This window comes from Echinops telfairi, unplaced genomic scaffold (assembly GCF_000313985.2).
Source record: "Echinops telfairi isolate 266 unplaced genomic scaffold, ASM31398v2 ScPeMD7_5868;HRSCAF=6743_0, whole genome shotgun sequence".
Classification (NCBI taxonomy): Eukaryota; Metazoa; Chordata; class Mammalia; order Afrosoricida; family Tenrecidae; genus Echinops; species Echinops telfairi.
This window is the reverse complement of record NW_022109767.1, coordinates 12,198,011-12,221,637: the sequence shown is the minus strand read 5'-3', so window position 1 is coordinate 12,221,637 and position 23,627 is coordinate 12,198,011. Positions and strand designations below refer to the sequence as shown.

Here is a 23,627-nt window from a genome sequence, read left to right as displayed (position 1 = left end):
TTTAGGAACTAGAGGAAAGTTTTATGTTTCATCATTGCTACACTGCACTCTGACTGGTTCGTCTCCTCCCTGCGACCTATTTTTTTTTTAATCATCAGATTTATATTTGTAATCCATTATTTTTCCTTGAACTCCAGACTCACATTTCTAACTGCCTTTCAAAACAAAAACAAAAATGGAAGTCATGAAATTAACGCTGACTCATAGCAACCCTGGAGCACAGAGTAGAATTGCCCAATAGGTTTTCGAAAGTTATAAATCCCTATGGAAGCAGACTGCCACATCGTTCTGCAGAACAGCTGGTGGGCTCAAATTGCTCAACGGAACATATCAGCAAGCACTTCATCACCGTGCCCCCAGAGTTCCTCAACTGCCTGTACTCGAGGTTTACACAGCTTGAATCACATATTCAGTGTATCTAAAATGTAATCCCTGATTTAATTTCATCCCTGACTTGGTCTTCCCCATCTTAATAAATGACTAATAACATCATTTCCACTTGCTCAAACCAAAACCTTCAGAGACATCCCTGCCACTTTTCATTCGTGTTCAGTTCATAGTCAATACTTCCTGTTGACTCAGTTGTTAAGAATATGTCCAAGATTTCACCACTGCAAGACGATTCTCCTCATCCAGAGTTATCGTTATATCTTAACTTCACTGATCCCAAAATAGGTTTTCTGCTTCTGCCTTGTTGGTCCCCGACAAGTAGCACTCAAGAACCTGGATGATGTGGCCCAGAGCACCTTCTCTGATTGCACAGCTATTTCAAACAGACTCTACCCACCTAGCAGGCCCTGTGTATCAGATCCTGCTTTGTACTTATGTACAGATTTTTATTGTCTTTACTCACCCTCTACAAGATAGTTCTTGTGAGAGTAGAGATTTGTAAGTGTTTAGCCCAGGGGTCCTCAAACTTTTTAAACAGGGGGCCAGTTCACTGTCCCTCAGACCCGTTGGAGGGCCGGACTATAGTTTAAAAAAGAAACTATGAACAAATTCCTATGCACACTGCACATGTCTTATTTTGAAGTAAGAAAACGGGGCAATCACACCCGGCGGGCCGGGATAAACGTCCTCTGCGGGCCGCAGTTTGAGGACCCCTGGTTTAGCCCACTGCTGTTGTCCCAGGACCTACAGGAGTGTCCAGCCACTGTAGATGTTCAGTAAGTATTGATGAGTCAGTTCAGTGAAAAGTGAACACATTAGAGGCATGGTTGGACAGGTTTTCAGTTGATAAGCAACTTTTAAAGGTTGGCTAGACTATTAGATTCCTCGTGGTCGCTGCCTAACTCTCCATCCTCCAAAGTGTAGTAGCACGCTAGAAGAAAACTTTACCGTAAGTGGGGACAGTCACATAAATAATTTTCCTAGGAAGAGAACCACTGACTGGGTTCCTGATTGCTGAGTACATTCTAAAATGAGTGTCTTGTCTCCTCTTGAAGGTGTTCAATCGACTCTGGTTCCCTGTTGTGAGACCTGGTGCTCTTGTAGTTCTTTCCCACATGCTGCTCAGTTTCCAGCATTCCCCGGAGGCTTTCCATATGGTGAGTCACCACACCAACAGTCTACAGTGTAAAAGCCTTTTTTAAAGTGTATTTTAATAAGGAGTCATGTTGATAGTGAAAAAGACGATAGGTTTTTCTTATCTTTTTTTCTTATCTTTTCAAGTAGCTTTATAATTTCTTAGAAAATTAAAATCATGGGATTTCTCTATGGCGGGCTTATATTTTCATCTTTCTAGTGTCTCACCACACTTGCCCCTCCTTCGAGCACTACCCACCATTGAGATCTACTCCCTGTGAAATGGCCTTGAGGGGTCTGTTGCACACGTCACAATGCAAAAGGAAGGACAAAAAGCATCATTCATCTGAGTTAGGCATTTAGTCCCATCAAAAATAAAACACAAATAAATTAAAATTTTTCAGAATAAAAGTCAGATTTGAACTAATCAAGCAAAATCATTGAAAAAGCATCAACTATTTGTTCCCAGCTTCAGTCACCATCATATAGAAGCCATTTGGGAATAATGACTTTTACGTTCAGAATGTCTAGAAAGGAGATAGGCTAATGTGACTTACCCATCTGGTCTCCTTTTAATTGATCTTCACAATGAGGCCATTCGTCATCTTATAAGCCACTTAGTCTATACACCTGGATCTTTGCTCACAGCTGTTTAAAGAATGAAAGATATTTCTCTGCCATGTTTTGCTTTTTTATTTTTCTTGAAATAAGTAGTTGAAGTATCATGGTTTACTTGAAAATACTTGGCTCAGTAAATAAGATTGAAATCATTTATTTAATAAACAGTTAAATTTGGAACTGAAATTGTAATTTGGCTTAAAGCATAAAAACAACATGTGATTAAAAACAGTTTAGTATCCTGACCTACTAAACTGAACATAACTTGAGCATCTAGTGATAGAACAGCTAGTAGTTAAATGACTTGTAACTCCAAATAACTCAGCAAAAAGATTGCCATGTATGAGCAATAACCTGAAATCATTAGCATGAATATTTTTTTAAATCATTTTATTGGGGCTCTTACAACTCTTATCACAATCCATACATACATCCATTGTGTCAAGCACATTTGTACATTTGTTGCCATCATCATTCCCCAAACATTTTCTTTCTACTTGAGCCCTGGGTATCAGCTCCTCATTTATTTTCCCCACATGCCCTCCATTGCAAACCCTTGATAATTTATAAATTATGATTATTTTGTCATGTCTTACACTGTCTGATGCCTCCCTTTACCCACTTTTCTGTTGTCCGTCCCCTAGGGAGGGGGTTATATGTAGATCATTGTGATCGGTTCCCCCTTTCTCCCCCACCTCCCCCTTACCCTCCTGCTATCTCTATTCTCATTATTGGTCCTGAGGGGTTTATCTGTCCTGGAGTCTTTGTGTTTCCAGCTTTGATCTGTACCAGTGTACATACTCTGGTCTAGCTGGATTTGTAAGGTAGAATTGGGATCATGATAGTGGGGGGGGTACCATGAATATTCAATAGATGTTGGAAGGGAAAAAAATTAAACTGAACCTACAGAAAAGAAAGATAAAGGTCAAAGTTTCTAATTAAATCATAGCCACTTCTTCAAAAGTTAACAAATTAAATCACTGATACTTAGTAATCACTAGTACTGATACTAATAACCTATGGAAACATTTTAGATTTGCTCATTTAAAAAAATCAATTTTCAGGCATTGAGAAGGTAAGAAGGCTGCTTGGAAGTGGATCTGTATGATTTAAAGAGTTTAATCTTTTTTCTTTATCAGTGATGATATTGACCGTTAGAGTGTGGTAGGAGATAATCATATAACATGACCACAAAGATGAAAATCTATACAAGGAAAGCCTTTGGAAGTTTTAGCTTTGTAAAGTAAATAGCTATTTTTTAAAAAATATTTCATCTTTATTTTTCCCTCCAACTCTTTCTCATACCTCAGTAGAGGAAAAGTAATTTGTATTTTAGATTATTTTCCCTAAAAAGAGTACCTGGTAGATTTGGTTTTGTGGAACAGAAATATAATTCAGATTTGCTTAGAAATGTAAGGATGGGACAAGTAGAATGCACTCACTAGGAACTGGGAGTTCTATGGTCAAGTCAACACCTTGGTTAAAGAAAGAGCAAAAGCCAAAACATAAATGCTATGTAAGATCCCAAGCATTAGGGTAAATATAGAAAGAACAGAATGGGATTAGCAGCATTAGTTTGAAATAGACTCTTCTTAGGGAGAAGGAAATAAGTTGATTGAGATCTCACAATAATTGCCCATATAATTGCTATTAGATAATGTAACCATTGAGTTATAACTTTGCTTTTGCCCTAAATTCATACTCTGCCATCAAATTGAGTTCAATTTATTGTGACCCAAAAGGACAGGGCAGAACTGCCCTTGTGGGTTTCCAGGATTGTCACTCTAAATTTATGTGAGTAGAAAGCCTCATCTTTTTTCCCATGGAGCAGCTAGTCAGCAACCTCACACACAACCCATTCTGCCACCAGGGCTCTTTTACCATAAGGTAGCATCCAAAAAGTAGTTTACAAATCGATCATAATCAGTTGCCTTTCCTATTACCATAAGTATAAATATGTAGTATCAGACTATAATTAGCAAGAAGTCACAATAAATATTGCACAGCTAGTGTTAATAGAATGAGCCATTTTTGTAAAATAGAATGTTTCATTTCATAAATACCTTTTATATATGAGGATAAGTCAAAAAGTATAGCTGCTAGGTTTTAGTTCATATATACACCACAGACTTAATCCAAACACAACATGTTTAAGCGTGTCTTTGCAATTTGTGGATAGCTGTAGAAAATGTCTTTCTTTCTGTGGTACACTTGTCTTAGTCTTAACTGCATGCTTCCCCAAAACGGAAAAGATACTCTGTGCCCTGGAAAGAAACGAGCTTGAGGCCATATCTAATAGCAGATTCTTAACACAGCTCAAGAGAATAGCTTTCCAAACACTGAAGCTTTGCAGCAAGTTTGTAGGAATGCAGCCCCACGGTAGAAGAAAAGAAACCAACAAAGATTTTTATGTGTCCTAGCATTTTAAGGAGGGTCAAGAGGACCTCAGATATGAGCCAAGAGATGGAAGACTGTCAACCTCAGGGAATGAAGAAACTGGTTGACGTCCAGAAACTGGTCGAAGAAGACCATAGAATTATAATTGGTGCCACAGCTTTTGAAGCTGGGATCTCACATGGATCAGCATCTTTTTTTTTTTTTAATCGTTTTATTGGGGGCTCGTATACAACTCTGTCACAATCCATACCATCAAAACAGTGGCTTCTCGGGATCTCCAGGCTGGTTCAATTCAAAGCAAGGAGGTCAGCTCTGAGGGCTATCAGGACTATTTTGGCGGGGGGTAAAACAGGGGATTCCTAAGGGGTTATCCGTGATAAATTTCCTCAAAAGGATCTAGGGTGATCATAGGGGTTTAAGAAGTTTTAAGAAAACTGAAAACTGCATTGGTGAGAAAAGAGCAGAGAAAGCTGGGCCAAGGAATTGTTTCCCATCAAGACAAGGTACTACCTGATCATTCCTCAAGGATAGCAAGGACTGTCCAACAACCATTTCAATGGGAAACCTCAAAACCTTACCCCACCCACCCCACAGCCCTGCTCTTGACTCTGAAATTCTTTTTGTTCCTCAAACCCAAAAGAGCATTTAAAACAGTGGTTCTCAACCTTCCTAGTTATTTTCGTTGCTACTCATAACTGTAAGTTTGCTACTGTTATGAATCAGGCGACCCCCGTGAAAGGGTCGTTCGACACCCCCCCTCCCCCCAAGGAATCACGACCCACAGGTTGAGAACCACTGATTTAAGAAGACATGATTATCTCAGGGTTGCCAATCATAACATTTTGACAGATCGAAGATCACACAATTCTTTAGGGAACCTTTAGAGAAAGAAAACTGCCTTCCTTCAGAAGTGTATAGAAGGTAATCTGAGGACATGTTGAGAAACAATTGCTTCACGTTTTTATATATCTATATATTATTTGTCTTTATATATTTTAAATAAAGGTTTATATGATTTTGTAGCAATTCTTTTAACTTCCCTTCTTGTATGATCAACTCCATATTGGTGATTTTTTAGTCTAATAATTTTACAATGAAAGAACAGTGTTATGCTGCTTATCATTACTAACAGCTTTCTATTAGGTAATGAATGTTTTAGAGTTCCCTTTTATTTCCAGCTTCATTTTCCTGAAAATAATAGGTGTTTCTGACTCCTTTTATTCGTAGAACCATCACCGTTGGGGTAGAGCGTAGGAGTGTTTGGGAAAGGCAGGTGCTCTAGCATAAAGCACAAGACCTCTCTGCTTACCTAACAGAAAGATAATCTGGTTGTCTGCGCTGCACTTTTAGCCATGTGACATTTCCAAGGCTTTCTGAATGAGACTAATGTGCCGAGTATGTTCAAGTACAGTTCTTCCGAGTGAGAGATTTTAAATCCACCCCCGATGGAGCTCTTCACCTCATTCTAGGTGTGTCTTTGTAAAGTTTGTTTCCAGCCCATGTTCCACGTAAAGTACTTTTTTAGAACAGCAGACAGTAACTGAGGTTGCCATTTTGCACCTTGGTGTATATTTTACATGGAGTATAAGGAAATGTTCGTGACTAAACATACAGAAATTATTTGCTATTGTATAACATTTGCACTCCATTTTTAGGTTAGAAGAGTTACCAATTTGTAAAAATTAAGAAATCTTTGGGTTTTTGTTTTCTTTTTTTTTTGTCTCTTCAGATTGTTCCTCATGTAGTTCATTTGGTTCACTCTTTCAAAAGTGAAAGTCTGCTTTCCAGTACAGCCTTCTTAGTGCAGTTAACAGAGTTGATACACTGTATGATGTATCATTATTCTGGATTCCCAGATCTATATGAACCTGTTCTGGAGGCAATCAAGGTATGCTGGGCACATAAATGGGATGGTACTGTAGACTGTGATGTGAAAATGAATATTGTGAAACATTCCAGTTACAGCTATTGAGTTACCATATATACTCGTGTATAAACTGAGTTTTTCAGCACATTTCTAATCCAGTTTTTGTGGTAAAATTAGGTGCCTCGGCTGATATTCAGGTTAGCTTATACTCTAGTATATACTTTAACTACTTTATGGTAATATGCTTTTGTTTGAAAAATAGAATTGCAATAAGGTTTCATTAATATTTAGAGCTAGTCTCTTATTTGCTGTTGTAACTTTGAATTCATAACTACTCAATTCCACACTAATAAGGTTATGTTTGAATTTATAATAGGTGTTTTAAAGATGATACATTAAGTGAATTCATACATCAGTTGTAACCCAGTCTCAGGAGTGTTAGAATATGTGATACAGGCTTGCAGTGAGTCAGCACGACCTTGATGGCTATGAATACGTCAATCATGCCTTCTCATCATGGCCACCAAGTTGATGCCAACTCCCAGTGACCCTGTAGGACAGGGTAGAATTGCCCCTGCGAGTTGCCAAGACTGTTGACCCTGTACTGGAATAAAAAGTCTGGTCTTTTCTCCCAAGGGGCAGCTGTTGGATTTGAACTTCAGACCTTCCTATTAGCAGCCCAAAGCATAACCACTATGGCACCAGAACTTCTCAACTACACCTTCCAAACCAACCTCACTGCCATCGAGTCATTGCTGACTCATAACGACCCCTGTGAGTTTTGAGATTGTTTACAAGAGTAGAAAGCCCAATCTTTTCCCACAGAGCTGCTGGTGGTTTTGAACTGCTGAACATGCAGATTGCAGCCCAACATATAACCACTACACCACCAGGGATTTCAGAAAATTTAGTTTTTATTCTATTTTACTGTGGACTGTTCAGTAATTACTGTCACCACCAGTGTGACGTTCTTCACAATCCAGAAGTGAATCTCTGTAGCCAGGGCTTTGGAGGGAGATGCATTAATTGTCACTGTGTCTTTAGATGACGGTTATTGCTGCTGTTCGATGATTACCATTTTGGAGTTCAGTGTCTTGTCATTTTCTGTATGATTAACACAAGACCGATTTTATTTCTAAAATCAGAAGTCATTGCGTTCAGATGCTTTCATTTTTGATCTTCTAATCACCGTGGGCCTTGCAATTGTGAGGGTAATACTCACAAAACATTAGTAGCAAATGAAAAGTAAACATCTTATTCTGATCAAGTTTTGAAGCAAATTATTGTGCTTAGTTGATGGTGTGGTACCTTGAATCATCATTCTGCTGTCTTAAAATCGCACTTGATATGCTCCCATATCTCAAAAGTTTTATAAACTTTCCTGCTGACAGGGAATGTAAGATAAATAAAATGTGATTTAAATTTCTGGTTCTTTTTTTTTTTTCATTTAATACCTACTTTTATTTGAGCAACTTGATTCTATGTACAAAAACAAACCAACAAAGCACAAATTTGCTGCCATCAAATCGATTCCAACTCATAGCGACCCAACAGGCTTGGGTATAACTGCTCTTGTGGGTTTTTGAGACTGTAAGTCTTTTTTTTTTTTAATCGTTTTATTAGGGGCTCATACGACTCTTATCACAATCCACACATACATCAATTGTGTAAAGCACATTTGTACATTCATTGCCCTCGTCATTCTCAAAACATTTGCTCTCCACTTAAGCCCCTGGCATCAAGTCCTCATTTTTTCCCATCCCTCCCCACTCCCTCCTCCTCCTGAGCCCTTGATAATTTATAAATTATTATTTTGTCATATCTTTCCCTGAATTTCTGGTTCTTAAGAAGTATTTTTCAACTGAAGAGACTTTTTAGGAGACATTTAATTTTGCCCTGTAGTATAATTTGATTTTTGATTACTGGCCAAGGCCTGTCAATAATTTGAAAACTAAGTGAGAAAGCTTAAATGTTAGTGGAAAAATCTTCCTTATGATCTTGATTTAAACAAAAATATTTCTACTTCTAAATCTGTTTTTTCTCTATTCTCCATAGGATTTTCCTAAGCCCAGTGAAGAGAAGATTAAGTTGATTCTCAGTCAAAGTGCCTGGACTTCTCAATCCAATTCTTTGGCATCTTGTTTGTCTAGACTTTCTGGAAAATCTGAAACTGGGAAAACTGGTCTGATTAACCTAGGAAATACATGTTACATGAACAGTGTTATACAAGCATTGTTTATGGCCACAGAGTAAGTTTAAACTTAAATCTTTTTGTTGTAAATATAGAAATTGATAAGTGCTAATTAGATGTAAGACGGTGAATCTTTTGTACATTTTTCCTTCTAAATAATAAAAGTTCATATTTCCATAAATTGACAACTTCAGGAAACAAACTGCTTTCAGTGCTCAGAAACTATTAAAAGGTTAATTTTTCTAAATTCTACCTTATTATTTTATTATTTCTGTTGTTCAATACATATAGACTGCCACTGTCTTTTTAATTACTCACACCTGATCTTTCTTAGCAATGGAAGAAGGTTGTTCAGACTGTTACAAAACTTGAAGTTATTCCGTAGAAGCTTAAATTATTATCCAATTAGATATGTTTATTTAATAAATATGTAACTTATAAATCTTTTTGTGGTGTTAATGTTTTTAGTTTTGTTACTTGTAGATATTTTACTACCTCCCCCTAACCCTCACCCTGCAGCCATCCAAATTGATTCTAACGCATGTTGTATCAAAGTAGAACTGTTAGAACTGTGCGCCATAGGATCTTCAGAAATAGATCACCAGGCCTTTCTTCCCAGGTGCTTCTGGGTGGACTTGAGCTTCCAACCAAGCAGTTGATCACATGACCATTTGCACCACCCAGCGAGTCCAATACTAAGTAGATGCAGTATGTCTATATTTAATTTGTTGTGTATTACAAGGTAACATTTCTACCACTTTCTAGTTCTTTCAAAATAAATGTTTTAAGAATAACATTTCTATGTAGAAATATTTTATGGAAATTATGGCAACACATATGTTAATTAGATAATGCCATACCTTAGCATATTTTATTACCTATGATGCAATGTATTCATTCTTCGTGGTTTTAAAAAAATTAAGTCTGGAAGTGTATAGAGTACAAATTGAAAGCTCCCTTTCTGACAGGTAACTTATTAATAGTTTATGTACTTGCTTCCTGACCTTTTTCCCCCTGCAGATGTACACTTATATGTAGTTCAGAAAACAACTCCATTAGTTTTCTTAAATACTTGTAGAGGATTTACATACTCTTCTCCCCCTACTTGATTTTATCATCTATTAATTTGTGTTGAAAATATTTCAACATTATAGAGCAATACAAAACTACATCATTCTGAGTAGATGCATGTGCCATAATTAACGTATTTGCACATGTGCAGATATGGAACCTTGTTTGAATGCTGTTGTGTACCACCGAGTTGACTCTGACTCCAAGCGACCCTATTGCACACTGCCGATCAGGGTTTCTAGGCTAATTAATTTTTATGGAAGCAGATCGACAGGTCTTTCTTTCACAGAGTTGCTGCTGGATGGCTTTGAACTGTTGACCTTTTGATAATTTTGACCAGGGCACCTTCATTCTTTGAATAGGGTATGTCAGATTTCTCTCCAGAAGGGTATAGCACCATGAACTCACTAATGTATGGTAGTACCTATAGCCGCCCCATACCTTTAGTAGCACTTGATAAAAGCCATCTTAAATTTTGTTCTAATGGAGATGGGAGGGGACAACTATTTGTCTTAACTGGCTTAAAATGTTCTGTAAATTTGCTTATTGTTGGCTACTACGGAGCATTCTCCCCCGAATCATCGCTTCTTTCCTGGGTGACTCTCTTGGGCCTTTTTCTTTTTAATGTTGATTTATATATACTTAGAGGATAATAACAGGAGAAAAACATGGCTTGCTTTCTATTCCCATAAAAAGTTAGTCTCTGAAGCCCACAGGGGTAGTTCTACCCTACCCTATGGGGTCACTTTTTTTTAGGAGATAATTTGTTGTTGGATATTTTCTTTCAGTTTTGTAGATGCTTTGTTCAGATTCTTTTTTCTTTGGAATACCTCAGTTATTTTATATTTAGCTCTTCACTGCTATGTGGCATTTTTGAGATGTAAAGTAGTATCTACTTCCATTTGATCCAAATGGATACCTAGTGCTCTAACTGTATTTTATGGATTCGTTTTTCTCTTTTCAATTCATTTGAACTTTGTAGTATGTTTTGATGGTAGCATATTTTATCTTCCATGCAAATATGAAAGCAGTTGAAGAGTTGCTTGGTAATTACTGCTAGCACTTCATTCAGCTATCTCTTTATCACTTTGATAAGTCAGGTTAATGAAGGAAGTATGTGCTCATGAATGTACTGCTGCATGTAGACTCAGGTCTCACAGTGAGTGGTCCCTGATTTTCCATCAGGGGCAATTTGGGTATTTATAATGTCATTCACAGGCCATACTGGTCAAACATTTCATTAACTCACACCTATTGTGATAGCTAGCACTGCTGCTTTCTGGTGAGATCTGTGATGTTAGCTGGTATTAATGATGTCAAAGGCCTTCTATGGCTCACAGGCTGGATGTTCCCCAGCCCTGCTTTATGGGTCACTGTCAGAATCCATTGCATGGTAGTAGGTTTGACTGAGTTACTTTTTTCTTACTCTGTGAACCAGAAGTACTCATAAAGAGAGAAGGAGATTGTTTAACTGAAAGACACTGACATCTAAAGCCTCCATTGAGTTAAGAATGAGCATTTTTGTTACAAATGTGTAGTAACAGCAAGAAAATCATCACACACACTTTCTGATAATGATATTCATACCACTGAAAATATGTCACTGTTGGGCATATTTTGGAAAATTCTACTTTGGAAAACATTGGGTACACACATGATGGGTGAGCTGAATTTGGAGCTATAAATTGCAAGGTCAGCAGTTCAAACACATCAGCTGCTTGGCCTGAGAAAGATGAGTCTGGCAGCTACCATAAAGATTTACAGTTCCAACAACCCTATAGGAGTCAGAATTGACTCAATGGGAGTGGGGTGGGTTTTTTTGTTTGTTCGGTTGGTTGGTTCTCTGGCTATAAATGGAGCAGTAAAATTGAGTAAAAGGCAAGACCTATGAAATATTCGACCCTTGTTTTCTAAGACTCATTTCCTTTTCGTTTCACCAGTTTCTCCTAGGGGAGCAATAAGTAAGAGCTGATTGTTCTAGGGCAGTGGTTCTCAACCTTCCTAATGCCATGACCTTTAATACAGTTCTTCATGTTGTGGTGGCCCCCCCAACCATAAAATTATTTTCATTGCTACTTCATAACTGTAATTTTGCTACTGTTATGAATCGGGTGACCCCTGTGAAAGGGTCAATCGACTCCCAAAAGGGTTGTAACCCACAGGTTGAGAACCACTGCTCTAGGGCAAGTGTTCTGTGCTTGACATCCAAGGCAATATAATGCCTTTTCAAATCCACACACAAATTATTTTGAAAAAGTATAAACTGTTTCTCATTACAATGTATAAATGATCTATTCCTATGGGTACATATTTACATAGCAGGACAGCATTTATACTTGATGTGCAAATTAGACGTTAATTGGATTATAGCTTAAACATCTTCATTGTTTATGGAATTTTTCTAGTATATATTAATCTCTGCCTTCTTAAAGCATGAGTGGATAACAGTTGATAATTCAATATTTGCAACATAGTAGAATCAGCATCATATTTTATAGAGCATGTTGCTTATTTTACTATACTCTCAGTAGAGTGCATATTTCCATCCATGGACATCTTTCTTAGTTATAACAGCAGAGGGATTAAGAGGGGGAAAGAGTATACATTTTATTGGGTTTATTTGATCACCATCTGATCATATATGCATGTTAGCCCAGAAAAACAGGAATACAATACACAGACCAGTACTGTAAGCATGCATTTATTGTCATTCTCCTCTTTCTTCATTTGAAATAGATAACTTGTCTAAATAAAGTGCTGTCAGGTAAGTGGTGTTTTACATTGAGGATAAACTCGTGAACTAACTTCTTTTTAACCTTTATTTCTCGGTTTTAAAAAATTGTGTACTTGAATACATAAATCATTATATTTTATGATCTTTCAGGTTCAGGAGGCAAGTGTTATCTTTGAATCTAAATGGGTGCAATTCATTAATGAAAAAACTACAGCATCTTTTTGCCTTTCTGGCTCATACACAGGTGAGTGCACGAGTGTGTGTGTTGTGTGCACTTTAAACAGTAGATAAATAATACTCTTTAACACTTATGCCAAAGTTGGTGAACCTTTATACTGATGTTAAAGCAACCTACCGATGCAAAAGAGAGACTTCAGTTATCAAGCTATGATCTGTTTTTTTGTTTTTTCTCTCTGCCCTTTCTTACAGATGAATATACATTATGCTGTCCCATTATTCTAGTCATTGCAGACAAAAATGAGTTTCTGTACAGTACATAAGCTTCTGCACAAAGATACCTATTTCTCAATCTATTGAATCGTTTAAAATCCACTGCCATCGAGTTGATTCTGATCATGAGAACCCTAGAGGGCAGAGTACAACTGCTCCGTCGGTTTTCTGAGGCTGGTAGTCTCATCTCTCACTCACAGTGACTGATGGGTGTGAGCCTTTTCACTGATAAGGAAAAAACTGAGCATTCCCAGCCCCCCAAAATGACCAACCAATCCCTACTCAGAAGACCTAAGTAGCACCCACATGTTGACTCACAGGCACAGTTCAGCGGTTTGATGCTAAGATACCCAGTGTAGTTCCCAGGGAAGGAGCCTAGCAGTGTCACTCTCCCTGCTCCAGGTGTGCGCTGCCTCTTTCATTGTTGACTGCGAAACCAACACTGGGTGCTAGTTTTGCTTTTTTTTTTTTCCCCCTCACAAAAGTGGAAACCCTCTACGGGTTTCGTGCTGATCATAGCCAACACAGAACCACGACGCCACTAGGGCCCTCAGGTTTCCTTGGCTGCAAAGACGAATGCGGGCCTTTTGTAAAGCAAGGTGGCATAAAGCAAGCGCTTAAAAAGCAGTGAAAACCTACGTGTATGTATTTTCTTTTGACTCTAGCAGCCAATCTACAATTAATAAGCAACCCCATTTTACAGATGAATAAACTGAGGTTATATTATTTCATAGACAATTAGCAGGATTAAGATACGAATCTGAATGACTGCTCAACCAGTATGTCAAATGCCCTAAAATTCTACAAATGACCCTTCATATGGGTGAAATTTATCTTAACCTGAGTATTGTTATGTCACACTGTTGAAAAATATCAGAATTCTAAATTTCCAAGTTATATCATCTTTTCAGATGCCTTTTCAGTATATTTTGTTATGGTGCCATCTAGGATTTAACCTGAGACTGCTAAATTCTGCCGCCTCTCCTCATTTTTTTTTAAACAGCAAGGGATGCTTGCATTTTGAACATTTGTGGCACGTGTGTGCCTTGTCACAGAGAGCATTACCTAACATGTAAAAAGAGTGGTGGTGGCGGCAGCAGCACCTGTCTAACTCAGACTCGAGATCAGCCTGAGGCTGAACCCTGTGAGATTAAGGTCAGACGTGCCTCCACTCGCAACCCTTCTTGCCATTTATGACGCCAGCCACCTCTCCTGAGCACACTCCATCTCTTTTCCGCATTCGGGGATCCAGTACAGTAGCCACACAGAGCTCACACATGTGCTTGGATGCATTTAAAGTGGTTGGCTTGGAACATACCACAACTCAGCATTAGGGTCACTAGGCTCTAAGTTGGAATGAGAATCAGGAAGCGTGTAGACAGAAAGCCCCCTTTTTCAGTGCAGGGCAGGTTTCTCAGTTCTTTGTGGACAGCTGGGCTGTCACCCCCAGCTCTGCCCCTGGGCCCCTTGGGCCAGAACTTCCTCTGTGTATGTGCCAGGCACTTTTACGAGGTTCCATGCCTTCTCGTTTTTCTACTGCTTCTTTCGTCTTCCTTCCTACTTCTTTCTGTCTCTAAAAAACCTTTCTGGGGTTGGCTTCTTAAATATACAAACTCCTTTCTAATTTCAAGGCCTGAACTGACCATCCCACCCACCCCACTCCCAGTAGGCCACAGACACTTCATTTATGTAGGAGGCTGTCTGCACCTCGTTTCCACAGGCTGCAAGGCACATACCAGTCACAGGGCAAGCTTCAGCTCTGGGCTAGGCAAACAAAAACAAAGTCGTACACAGCTTGCCCGTGAATTATCAGTCATCTTAGACAAAAATAACCAAGGCTTTGGGGTAGAAAACTAGGGCAAATATAGCTCCTCAGGACTCGGGGAGAAAGCTCCAAAGCGGCGTCTTGACAGAACCTAGGTTAAAGGCCACAGAATGGAGCTTTCAAACACAGATATGTGGCTCTAGAAGAATATTCCCCGTATTACTAGTTCCAGTATATAATCCTTTACATATCTTTTTTTGTATTTGGTTTTCCCAAAATATTTAGTACCCAAACACATGGTTGTCAGTGCTAAAAGTACTACATTAAGAGAAAGATTAATGTAAAAAAAAATTTTTTTTTAAACCTGCCATCAAATCAGTTCTTTCCCACAGTGACCCTCTCGGACAGAGCAAAACTGATCCTTAGGTGTCTAAGACTGTAAATATTTATGGCACTTGTCACCGAGTAAGATTAGTAGGTTTGAAGAACCACCAACCTTTCAGTTCACAGCCCAGTGCCTCGTGCACTCTGCCCACAGAACTCGTGAGTGCTCTTACGGTTCTCTTGGCTACTAAGTTATTTGTGTGGCCTTCAGCCTGTCATATAGCTGCTTTACTTCTCAATTCTCATCTGCAGTGTTAAAAATGATAACTAACAATTGCCTAAATTTATTTCAATAATTTGAACTGCAATAAGAGGGGAAAATAATACTACTGATCATTTGAACTGCATCTAAGTGCCTGAGTACCTCTATGTTCATATGTGTGGGGGAAAATTGTAATTTTAAGTAATCTTTTTTAAACATTGTATATATTAAGATTTCTTTTATTAAGTGCATGGCATTAGAATCAGTTTCTCTTATTTTCTCTCCTGTTATCAAAGAGGGAAGCGTATGCACCTCGGATATTCTTTGAGGCTTCCAGACCTCCATGGTTTACTGCTCGATCACAGCAAGACTGTTCGGAATACCTCAGGTTCCTACTAGACAGGTCAGAAGGGTTTTCAAAAGTACAATTTTGTGCCTTTTTACAAAAGCACCTAAATTTAAAATAATATTCCTTTAAAAATATTTTCCTTTAAAAATATTTCAGTGTTAATCTATAAAATACCTTGTACTTCTGCTATTTTTAAAGTTTATTTTTGTTTCAACTTGATTTTGTTTAAATTTTCTTACTTTATACCAGCTATTGTAAAAAATGTGATGCAAGAACCTTGGGGTTTTCTGAATGCTTTCAGAAAATCTGTGAGGTCTTCCTTTTCCTACTACATAACTCATCTAAAAAAGATATCTTAATAAATTGAATGCAGACATAGGGAGATCCAGTTGTCTTCAGTTAAGCCAGATATTTAAAAATATCTGCCAAAACAGTGTTACTTTTCTTGCTGAATTTGTTTCATATCTTGCACCTGTTTTTACTAACATATAATGGGTTTATTGTTTGAAAATATATTCATACATACTTTAAAATGTTTCGTTTTCAAATATCATAAATCTTAATACATATAACCCATGTAGACAGAAGCTCTTGGGTTCTTTAATGTTAGTTTTCAAGGTATAAAGTGATACATCGAAGAACAAGAACAAACGCTGCTGCTGTTGGCCAGTCAGGAAGCAGACATGTGCCGTACATTTTGCCAGCTCCTTCGAAACCTGCTGCCATCAGGTCGACTCCCACTCAGTGGCCCGGGTGCTGTTTCCCAGGCTTGAAAGCTGTACAGAGCAGATCGATTCATCTTTCCGCTGCGGAGTGGCTGTAGATTGAACCACTAACCTTGTGGCTCGCAGTCTAACACTACCTCCGCCTGGGCTCTAGGGTGTCACCTTAGCCTTCATTAATAAAACCTATTATTTATCTCCATCATTGCTTCCTTCTGATAGATGAGTGATTGTAACATTCGCTGCACTCAATCCTGCCGCGCTGTCCTTTCACTCAGGTACGGCTGCATTGAGTGCCTTTGTTCCAGGCTGTCTGTGAGATGCCAGGTAGCCAAAGATGAGTAAAGCGGATTATAAACGTATCTCCTACTTATAAGTGCTATCAAGTAGCTGCATGAAGAGCAAATAATGAGAGCACACAACTAGAGTGGCTTTCAAACTTCTTTTCTAATCTACAGTCTTGAATTATTCACTTTTCCTCTTCATAGATTCCCCAACTTATTTGGCTTACTACTGCCCCCTTTTCAGGGGGGGGTGGGGGGTGGATTACTCAGTGCCTCCCTGCAATTAAAACTTCCTGCTGAATCCAGAGCTCCTTGAGCTGGTTTGTGTGGAGGTCAAAGAACACTGGGGGACACTAAAAGGTTTCTGAATGTACAATGACCAAAAAGTAATTCAGAATCCAGCTCATAATGAGTAAGGTGTTTCTCGCTGCACTTGCCCATGCTACGTCCCACGGCTTCACGGCATCCTTAGTCCTGAACATACAATGTGCACTTGTAGCCGAGAAAAAAAAATATCACCAGAATTAAATATTGTGTTTCACCATACTATCAAAATCATTAACATCATTACAAGACGTGTTTGATTTGCATACTTCGTGTATCTACCTATATACCTAGGGTCACTGACAATTTCTTGGGCACAAAAGGGTCACGAGTGGAGAAAGTTTAAGAATTGACTTGGTAGCAACAAGTAACGAGAAATACAGGTGGACATGAAAATTATTAATGGGATAGAAAGCTTAGAGATTGAGACAGAAGTCCTGATTAGCGGTACGTGTTACGTAGTGACTACAAATGCATAGTGTATGCTCCAAACCAAGGCTGCCGTGTAGTCAAGCAATGGAACACCAGCAAGCACTACCAGAAGCAGCACACATCCATTATGTTTGAGTTCTTCTTGGTCATTGCACACTCAGAAACTTGCTTCTGTTGCCGACAGCATTCACCTCCCCAGTTACCTGACTCCATATGGAGTCCGAATGACAGCTTAAGCTGCTCTGCTAGCCTATAACCCAGGATGGAGTGTCAGTGGGTGCCTTCGTAGCTCACCTGGATTTTTCCAGCACTACCCAGGTGGCAGTATCACCCACTTTGGGAAACTGCTTTAGATTGAAAAAGAGGAAATTTTGGTTTTTTCATTTAGTATTATGTTTGATGAAAACAAAAATTTGACTGTTTACATAAGCCACCAGTATTTTTAAATAGAAATGAGATTTAAACATAAATGAAATAGTTGTATAATGATATATTACGTCTGCAGGCTCCATGAAGAAGAGAAGATCTTGAAAGTCCAGTCCTCACAGAAGCTTTCTGAAAGTCTGGGGTATAGTGAAACTTGCTTACAAGAAGTAGCTAGTAAGGCAGCTCTACTGACAGAGACCTCTTGTACGAGTGATGGTGAAAAGACTCTAATAGAAAAGATGTTTGGAGGAAAACTGCGAACTCACATATGTTGCTTGAATTGCAAGAGTACCTCACACAAAGTGGAAGCCTTCACAGATCTTTCACTTGCCTTTTGTCCTTCCTCTTCTATGGAAAACCTGCCTTTTCAATACCCAACATCACCACCTAGAGCACAAGACGATGGCCTAATGCAAACCAGTGTGTCTGATCCGTCAGAAGAATCATTAGTCTATAATCCAGCCATAGCAGCCATTGTCTGTGACCCAGTTGTGAATGAAGGAGTTATGGGCAGTCTTCCTGATGAGCTTCCCTGTACTGAAAACGCTTCTATCCCTAATGAGCCCATCAAGATTTTTGTTAATAAAGGGGAATCTCCAAGGCCAGGGGGAACCACACCTTCAGTGACTGACTTACTAAATTATTTTTTAGCTCCAGAGGTTCTTACTGGTGACAACCAGTATTATTGTGAAAACTGTGCCTCTCTACAGAATGCTGAGAAAGCTATGCAAATCACCGAGGAGCCCGAGTATCTTATTCTTACTCTCCTGAGGTTTTCATATGATCAGAAGTATCATGTGAGAAGAAAAATTCTAGACAATGTCTCACTACCGCTGCTTTTGGAGTTGCCAGTTAAAAGAACTGCTTCTCTTTCTGCATTGTCAGAAAGTTGGTCTATAGATGTTGACTTCACTGATGTTAGTGAGAACCTAGCTAAAAAGTTAAAGCCTTCTGGGACTGAAGAAGCTTGCTTTCCAAAGTCAGTGTCCTATGTACTAAATTCTGTGGTGGTTCATTCTGGGATCTCCTCTGAAAGTGGGCATTATTATTCTTATGCAAGAAACATCACAGGTACGGAGTCTTCATACCAAATGCACCACCACCACCCCGAAACGCTGGCGTTGGCATCCTCCCAGGGGCATTTATTGGGGAAAGATGTTCCCACTACACTTATTGAACAAGATCTGAAAAATAAGGAAATGTCAAAAGAATGGTTTTTATTTAATGATAGCAGAGTGACATTTACCTCATTTCAGTCTGTCCAGAAAATTACAAGTAGGTTCCCAAAGGACACAGCTTATGTGCTTTTGTATAAAAAACAGGACAGCTCTAATGGGTTAAGTGGTAGTAATACATCCAGTGGACTCTGGGTAAATGGAGACCCGCCTCTACAGAAAGAACTTATGGATGCTATCACAAAAGATAATAAACTATATCTACAGGTAAGTTAAGCATATGTATTTCCTCTTTCATAGAAAAGATTTAAACAATTGACAAGTGGTTAAATAAGTGCTCTAATTTTGAATCAGCATCTACGTTTCTAGGAATTTAGAGACTAGTAATTCTGAAATTTGAGTCTGACTTTATATGACATGAGCTGCACTTAAACAATATTGAATTATCTAACTTTCTAATGTAAATGCAACGTGAAAACATTCACTGCCATCAAGTCCCTTCTTTTGACTCATAGTGACCCAGTAGGACAAAGTAGAACTGCCCCCACAGTTTCCAACGCTGTTAGGTTACGGAAGCAGACAGCCACATCTCCCATGTAGCAGGTGGGTGGAAGAGTTATTTATTGGCATTCAGGTGGATTAGATAAAGGACTCTAAAAAGTAGGATATTTAACCATAGTTTTGTTCTTTGGAGTACCTGGGAGTTATAATAAAACCAAAGTAATGAAAAAGTAATTCATAAATAAAAACCATAGAGTAAAATTTGGAAATGGTTTATACTGTTTAAGTAGGCCATTTTGCATGAGATTTATTATGTGAGGGTCCCTTTCAGCCATAAAAGCATATGATTATTATTTTGTATATGCTCCTGAGAAATAAGGAATCCATAATATAGGGAGAGAGGTCAGGGTAAGCTAGAGTGCCCTTCCAGTCCCCCCTAACAAACAAACAAACAATGAATGCTTTGTAAAGGAAGGCTGATTAAAAATCTAACTAGACACTTTATACTATGATGTGCTTCTCAGATAGAATAAAATATCTGAGCTTTTAGTTGAAAAGTTAGGCACTGTACTGTTTTCATTATGCAAGATAATTATGCCTAACAAGTTAATAGTTATATTATTATTACCAGTGGCTTTTAGATCTTTTAGAGTTGTTGCTCTTGAAAGTTATAGATGCTTACTTTTTTTTTAAGTTAAAGATTATTTATTTTTTTTAAAAAGGCATATGCCAGAGTCTTTGGCATACTCTCGAGTGTAAACATACATGCACAGGTGGCACAATGGCAGTGAGGGGGGCTGCGCACCGCAAGGTCAGTAGTTGCCAACCACCAGCTGCTCACATAAAACGTTAGTCTCGGAAGCCCACAAGGACAGTTTCCCCTGGTCTTCTAGGGTCACCCTGGGTCACAATCCACTCAATGGCAAAGAGAGTAAGGAATTTGTAGGCCCAGAGTTTTAGAATTCAGTTTTATATCTTGCTAAATGAATTTGACTTTTATTCACATTTCTCCTCCCTAGTACTCTCACTCCCCTGGGTGATGCAAGCAATCACGCATTTGGCTGCACCAAAAGATTGGCAATTCAGATCTATCCAGTGGGTACCAGGTCACCGCCTTTGATAACTCCATGTGCACAGAGTAGCCATGAGTTATAATCACTTGACAGCACCTAGCCCTTTTTTGATTTATTAGCCTTCTAATCTGAGATCATTAATGACGTATTCCAAAGGATCCTTGATGCTGCTGTGGGTTACACAATGGGCTCCTAGCTACAAGGTCAGCAATTTAAACCCAGCAGCTGTTCCATAGAAGAAAAATAAGGCTTGTTGCTATTGTAAAGATTTGCTATTTCAAAAATTCCATAGGGGCACTATGAATGGGAACCAACAATAGGAAGGCAGTGGGTTCAGTTTTGATATGTTCTAGGCACACAGAAGAATATAACTGGTTCCTAATAAAAGTTCTCATCATCTGACTGGGGGAAAAATTTAAGCCCTGTAAAGAGGTAAGTGTAATTCTTACCCAATTGTATTTAACATTTTAATTTTATAAGAATTATTTTTATTTTAGGAGCAAGAATTGAATGCTCGAGCCCGGGCTCTACAAGCTGCATCTGCCTCCTGTTCATTTCGGCCCAATGGATTTGATGACAATGACCCTCCCGGAAGCTGTGGACCAACTGGTGGAGGGGGTGGAGGTGGATTTAATACGGTTGGCAGACTCGTATTCTGATCCTGAGAGAATTGAAAATGCACCGATCACAAAACAACCAATACTACGACTGTTAAAATGTCAGACTGTAACAAATTTTTTATTTTTCTTTCCATTAGACCCTTATACTTTAAGAAAACACACTCAGTGTTGTTTCTGTTTTCTTCACAATACATTTATTAACAAAATGCATCATGGGAAAAACAAAAAAATCTACCTCTTAAAATTCCATTTGCTTTTATGGTTAGATATGCTTGACCAAAAATTTTCATAGGAAAATATGTACCTGATCCCTAATTACGCTGCATTAAATTTGGTATAGGCATTTAAATGATCCTATCTTCAGTTTTACTGAATGAAAAAATATAATTCATGTAGCATCCTTTATAAAAGAATCCATGTTAGAGGGGAAGGAAATGTCCTCTTTTAAAAAGAATGGAAACCCGTTATTTCCCGTGTAGTCTACCCCATTATTAAATTCGAGTCCTTGAAAATAGTAGAGGTGACAGAGTTTCCAATGCAGGCAATGACATAACACTTATCAAGCTATCTCGTATTTTTCAGGTTTTTGTTTAGCGATGTCTTCAGTATCACTGTATCTGCATCTGAAGTACAACTGTCAAAGAAAAAAGATTATTTATACTTATGTGCTGAATTGATTTTAAGAAAGGTGCATGGTCATGTAGAAGCAACATTTTTACCTGAAAATTGCTAACTTTGTAGTATTTCTAATTGTTTCAGAATTTTAAAATTCTATTTCAGGGAGTATCTTTTGTGTGTTTTGAAGGAGGTGAGTTCTGTATGTGCCTTGCAGTACTGTAATTCAAAAATAGGAATCTTTGGCTGCAGAAATTTTTAAAAAACAAAATGCTAGGATGTAATTTTGTGTGTGTTAACATTAAAATGATAACTTTCCAGAAGTACAATCTGGTGGTTCTAAATCACTAAGTATGACAGTTCATTTTTAACTCTTAGGAGAATTTGGAATAAATGAATCCAGTCATATGAAAACATCTTTTTTTGATTTTGTTAAATAATCCTCAGAATATTAAACATTGATCACCTATTTTAGATTTGGACCTTTGTTTTTCTTTATTTCTGTCTGTCATGCTTTGCAATTGTCTCTCTGTCATACTTTTGGATAAAATCTGAAACTCAGTATTTTCTTTTGTCAGGAAGCTACAAACATGCTCTTTCCCCTGGGCTGATCACAAAGCCGTCAGGGGTTATCCCGATCATACTTCTTCCTAAAGATTGCAGCTTCTCTCCGGTTACTGTGTTCTTCGGAAGATTGCTCTCACATTTATTTTGAAAACGCTTTAAGGAAAGAATGTTTTCTGGTGATCGGAGTTTTATGTTTTTCCCAAACTTTTATGATGATAGTTTAAAAACTCCTCTTTTTTCCCCCTATCTCCTGCTCCTAACCTGTTTCCAGCCCCTAGGAAGATTAGGGAAACAGATTGGGTTATTTAAAAACTGGAAATTCTTTGAAGAATGCATCACTACGTGGCTGTAAATGAGGGACCCGGGCTTTTTATCAGGCTTTCTTTGTGCTTCCTCTTGTTCTTCACGAGTCTGTGTCCACAGTTCTCTGTTGGCTGTGCCATCAAGTTGGCTCTGGACCATAGCAACCTGCTCCCAACAGAAGGGAACACTGCTTGGTCCTGTACCACCCTCACAGTTGTTCATTGCCTCTTTGTCATTCCGTCCCTTCCTCTTTGTTGCTGCCCTTCCACTTTACCAAACACGACGTCCTCCAGAGACTGGTCTTTCTCGACAACATGTCTAAAGTACGTAAGTTGAAGTCTTGCTGTCCTTGCCTCTAAGGTGCCCTCTGGTCGTACTTTCTCCAGATCGTTAGCCCTTTTACCATTCCGTGGTACTTTCAATATTCCTCTCCAGCACCATAATGCAATTTATTGGCTAAGTCATTTATAATCAGATAATATTACTCATAGCCTATATTAAAAATGGTGAAGTCATTTAATATGGGTGGGTTAATGTTGGGCTAAGATATTACTGGGAGCTTCTTAAAAGACAAACTTACAGCTTTGTCTATGAATATTAATTTTCAAAATGATAAAAAGTTGGAATTCTAGTTAGATATTAATACTGAGGCTGTTCAAAATAGAACCTGCTGTTCATTACCAAAAGTTTCAAAGTAGAAACTTTGAAGATAAAAAAATACGGTAGTGGTAGTTATTTGCTGAATTGAAAGCATTTATACTTAAGGGGAAGACTCGGGACCAGAATTATCAGAATCTTCGTTCAAAAGCCCTTCGAACAAGTAGGTAATAATTATGATTCCTTTGTTCCTTACTTACAGCCTTAATTGTCAGACTAGGGCTTTCCTTCAGGACTTCTCATCTGGCTGGTCTTGTATTTCTTATCTATATCATTATGAAGGCTTCTGAGCTCAGAGTGACTCAAATACTAGTACTATTTCTCTTGAGTTCAATCCAAGGTGAACATTTTAAGTTAATTTGTTGCTGCACATTAG

At 38.3% G+C, this 23,627-nt stretch overlaps 1 protein-coding gene across 2 annotated transcripts in view; it reads left to right on the top strand.

Annotated features, from left to right (window-relative positions):
- Positions 1 to 22,198, top strand: part of USP38 (ubiquitin specific peptidase 38) — a 37,338-nt gene extending 15,140 nt beyond the window's left edge. Inside the window, exons 4-10 of one of the 2 annotated variants that reach the window (XM_004708745.3) lie at positions 1,446 to 1,547; positions 6,269 to 6,427; positions 8,462 to 8,655; positions 12,553 to 12,646; positions 15,500 to 15,606; positions 17,820 to 19,182; positions 20,987 to 22,198. In XM_004708745.3, coding sequence (XP_004708802.1) covers positions 1,446 to 1,547; positions 6,269 to 6,427; positions 8,462 to 8,655; positions 12,553 to 12,646; positions 15,500 to 15,606; positions 17,820 to 19,182; positions 20,987 to 21,148 — 2,181 coding nt within the window. In that variant the 3' untranslated portion in view covers positions 21,149 to 22,198. The remainder of the gene's footprint in view (positions 1 to 1,445; positions 1,548 to 6,268; positions 6,428 to 8,461; positions 8,656 to 12,552; positions 12,647 to 15,499; positions 15,607 to 17,819; positions 19,183 to 20,986) is intronic. The other variant, XM_045295773.1, reaches the window with a different exon arrangement.
- The last annotated feature ends 1,429 nt before the right edge of the window (positions 22,199 to 23,627 follow it).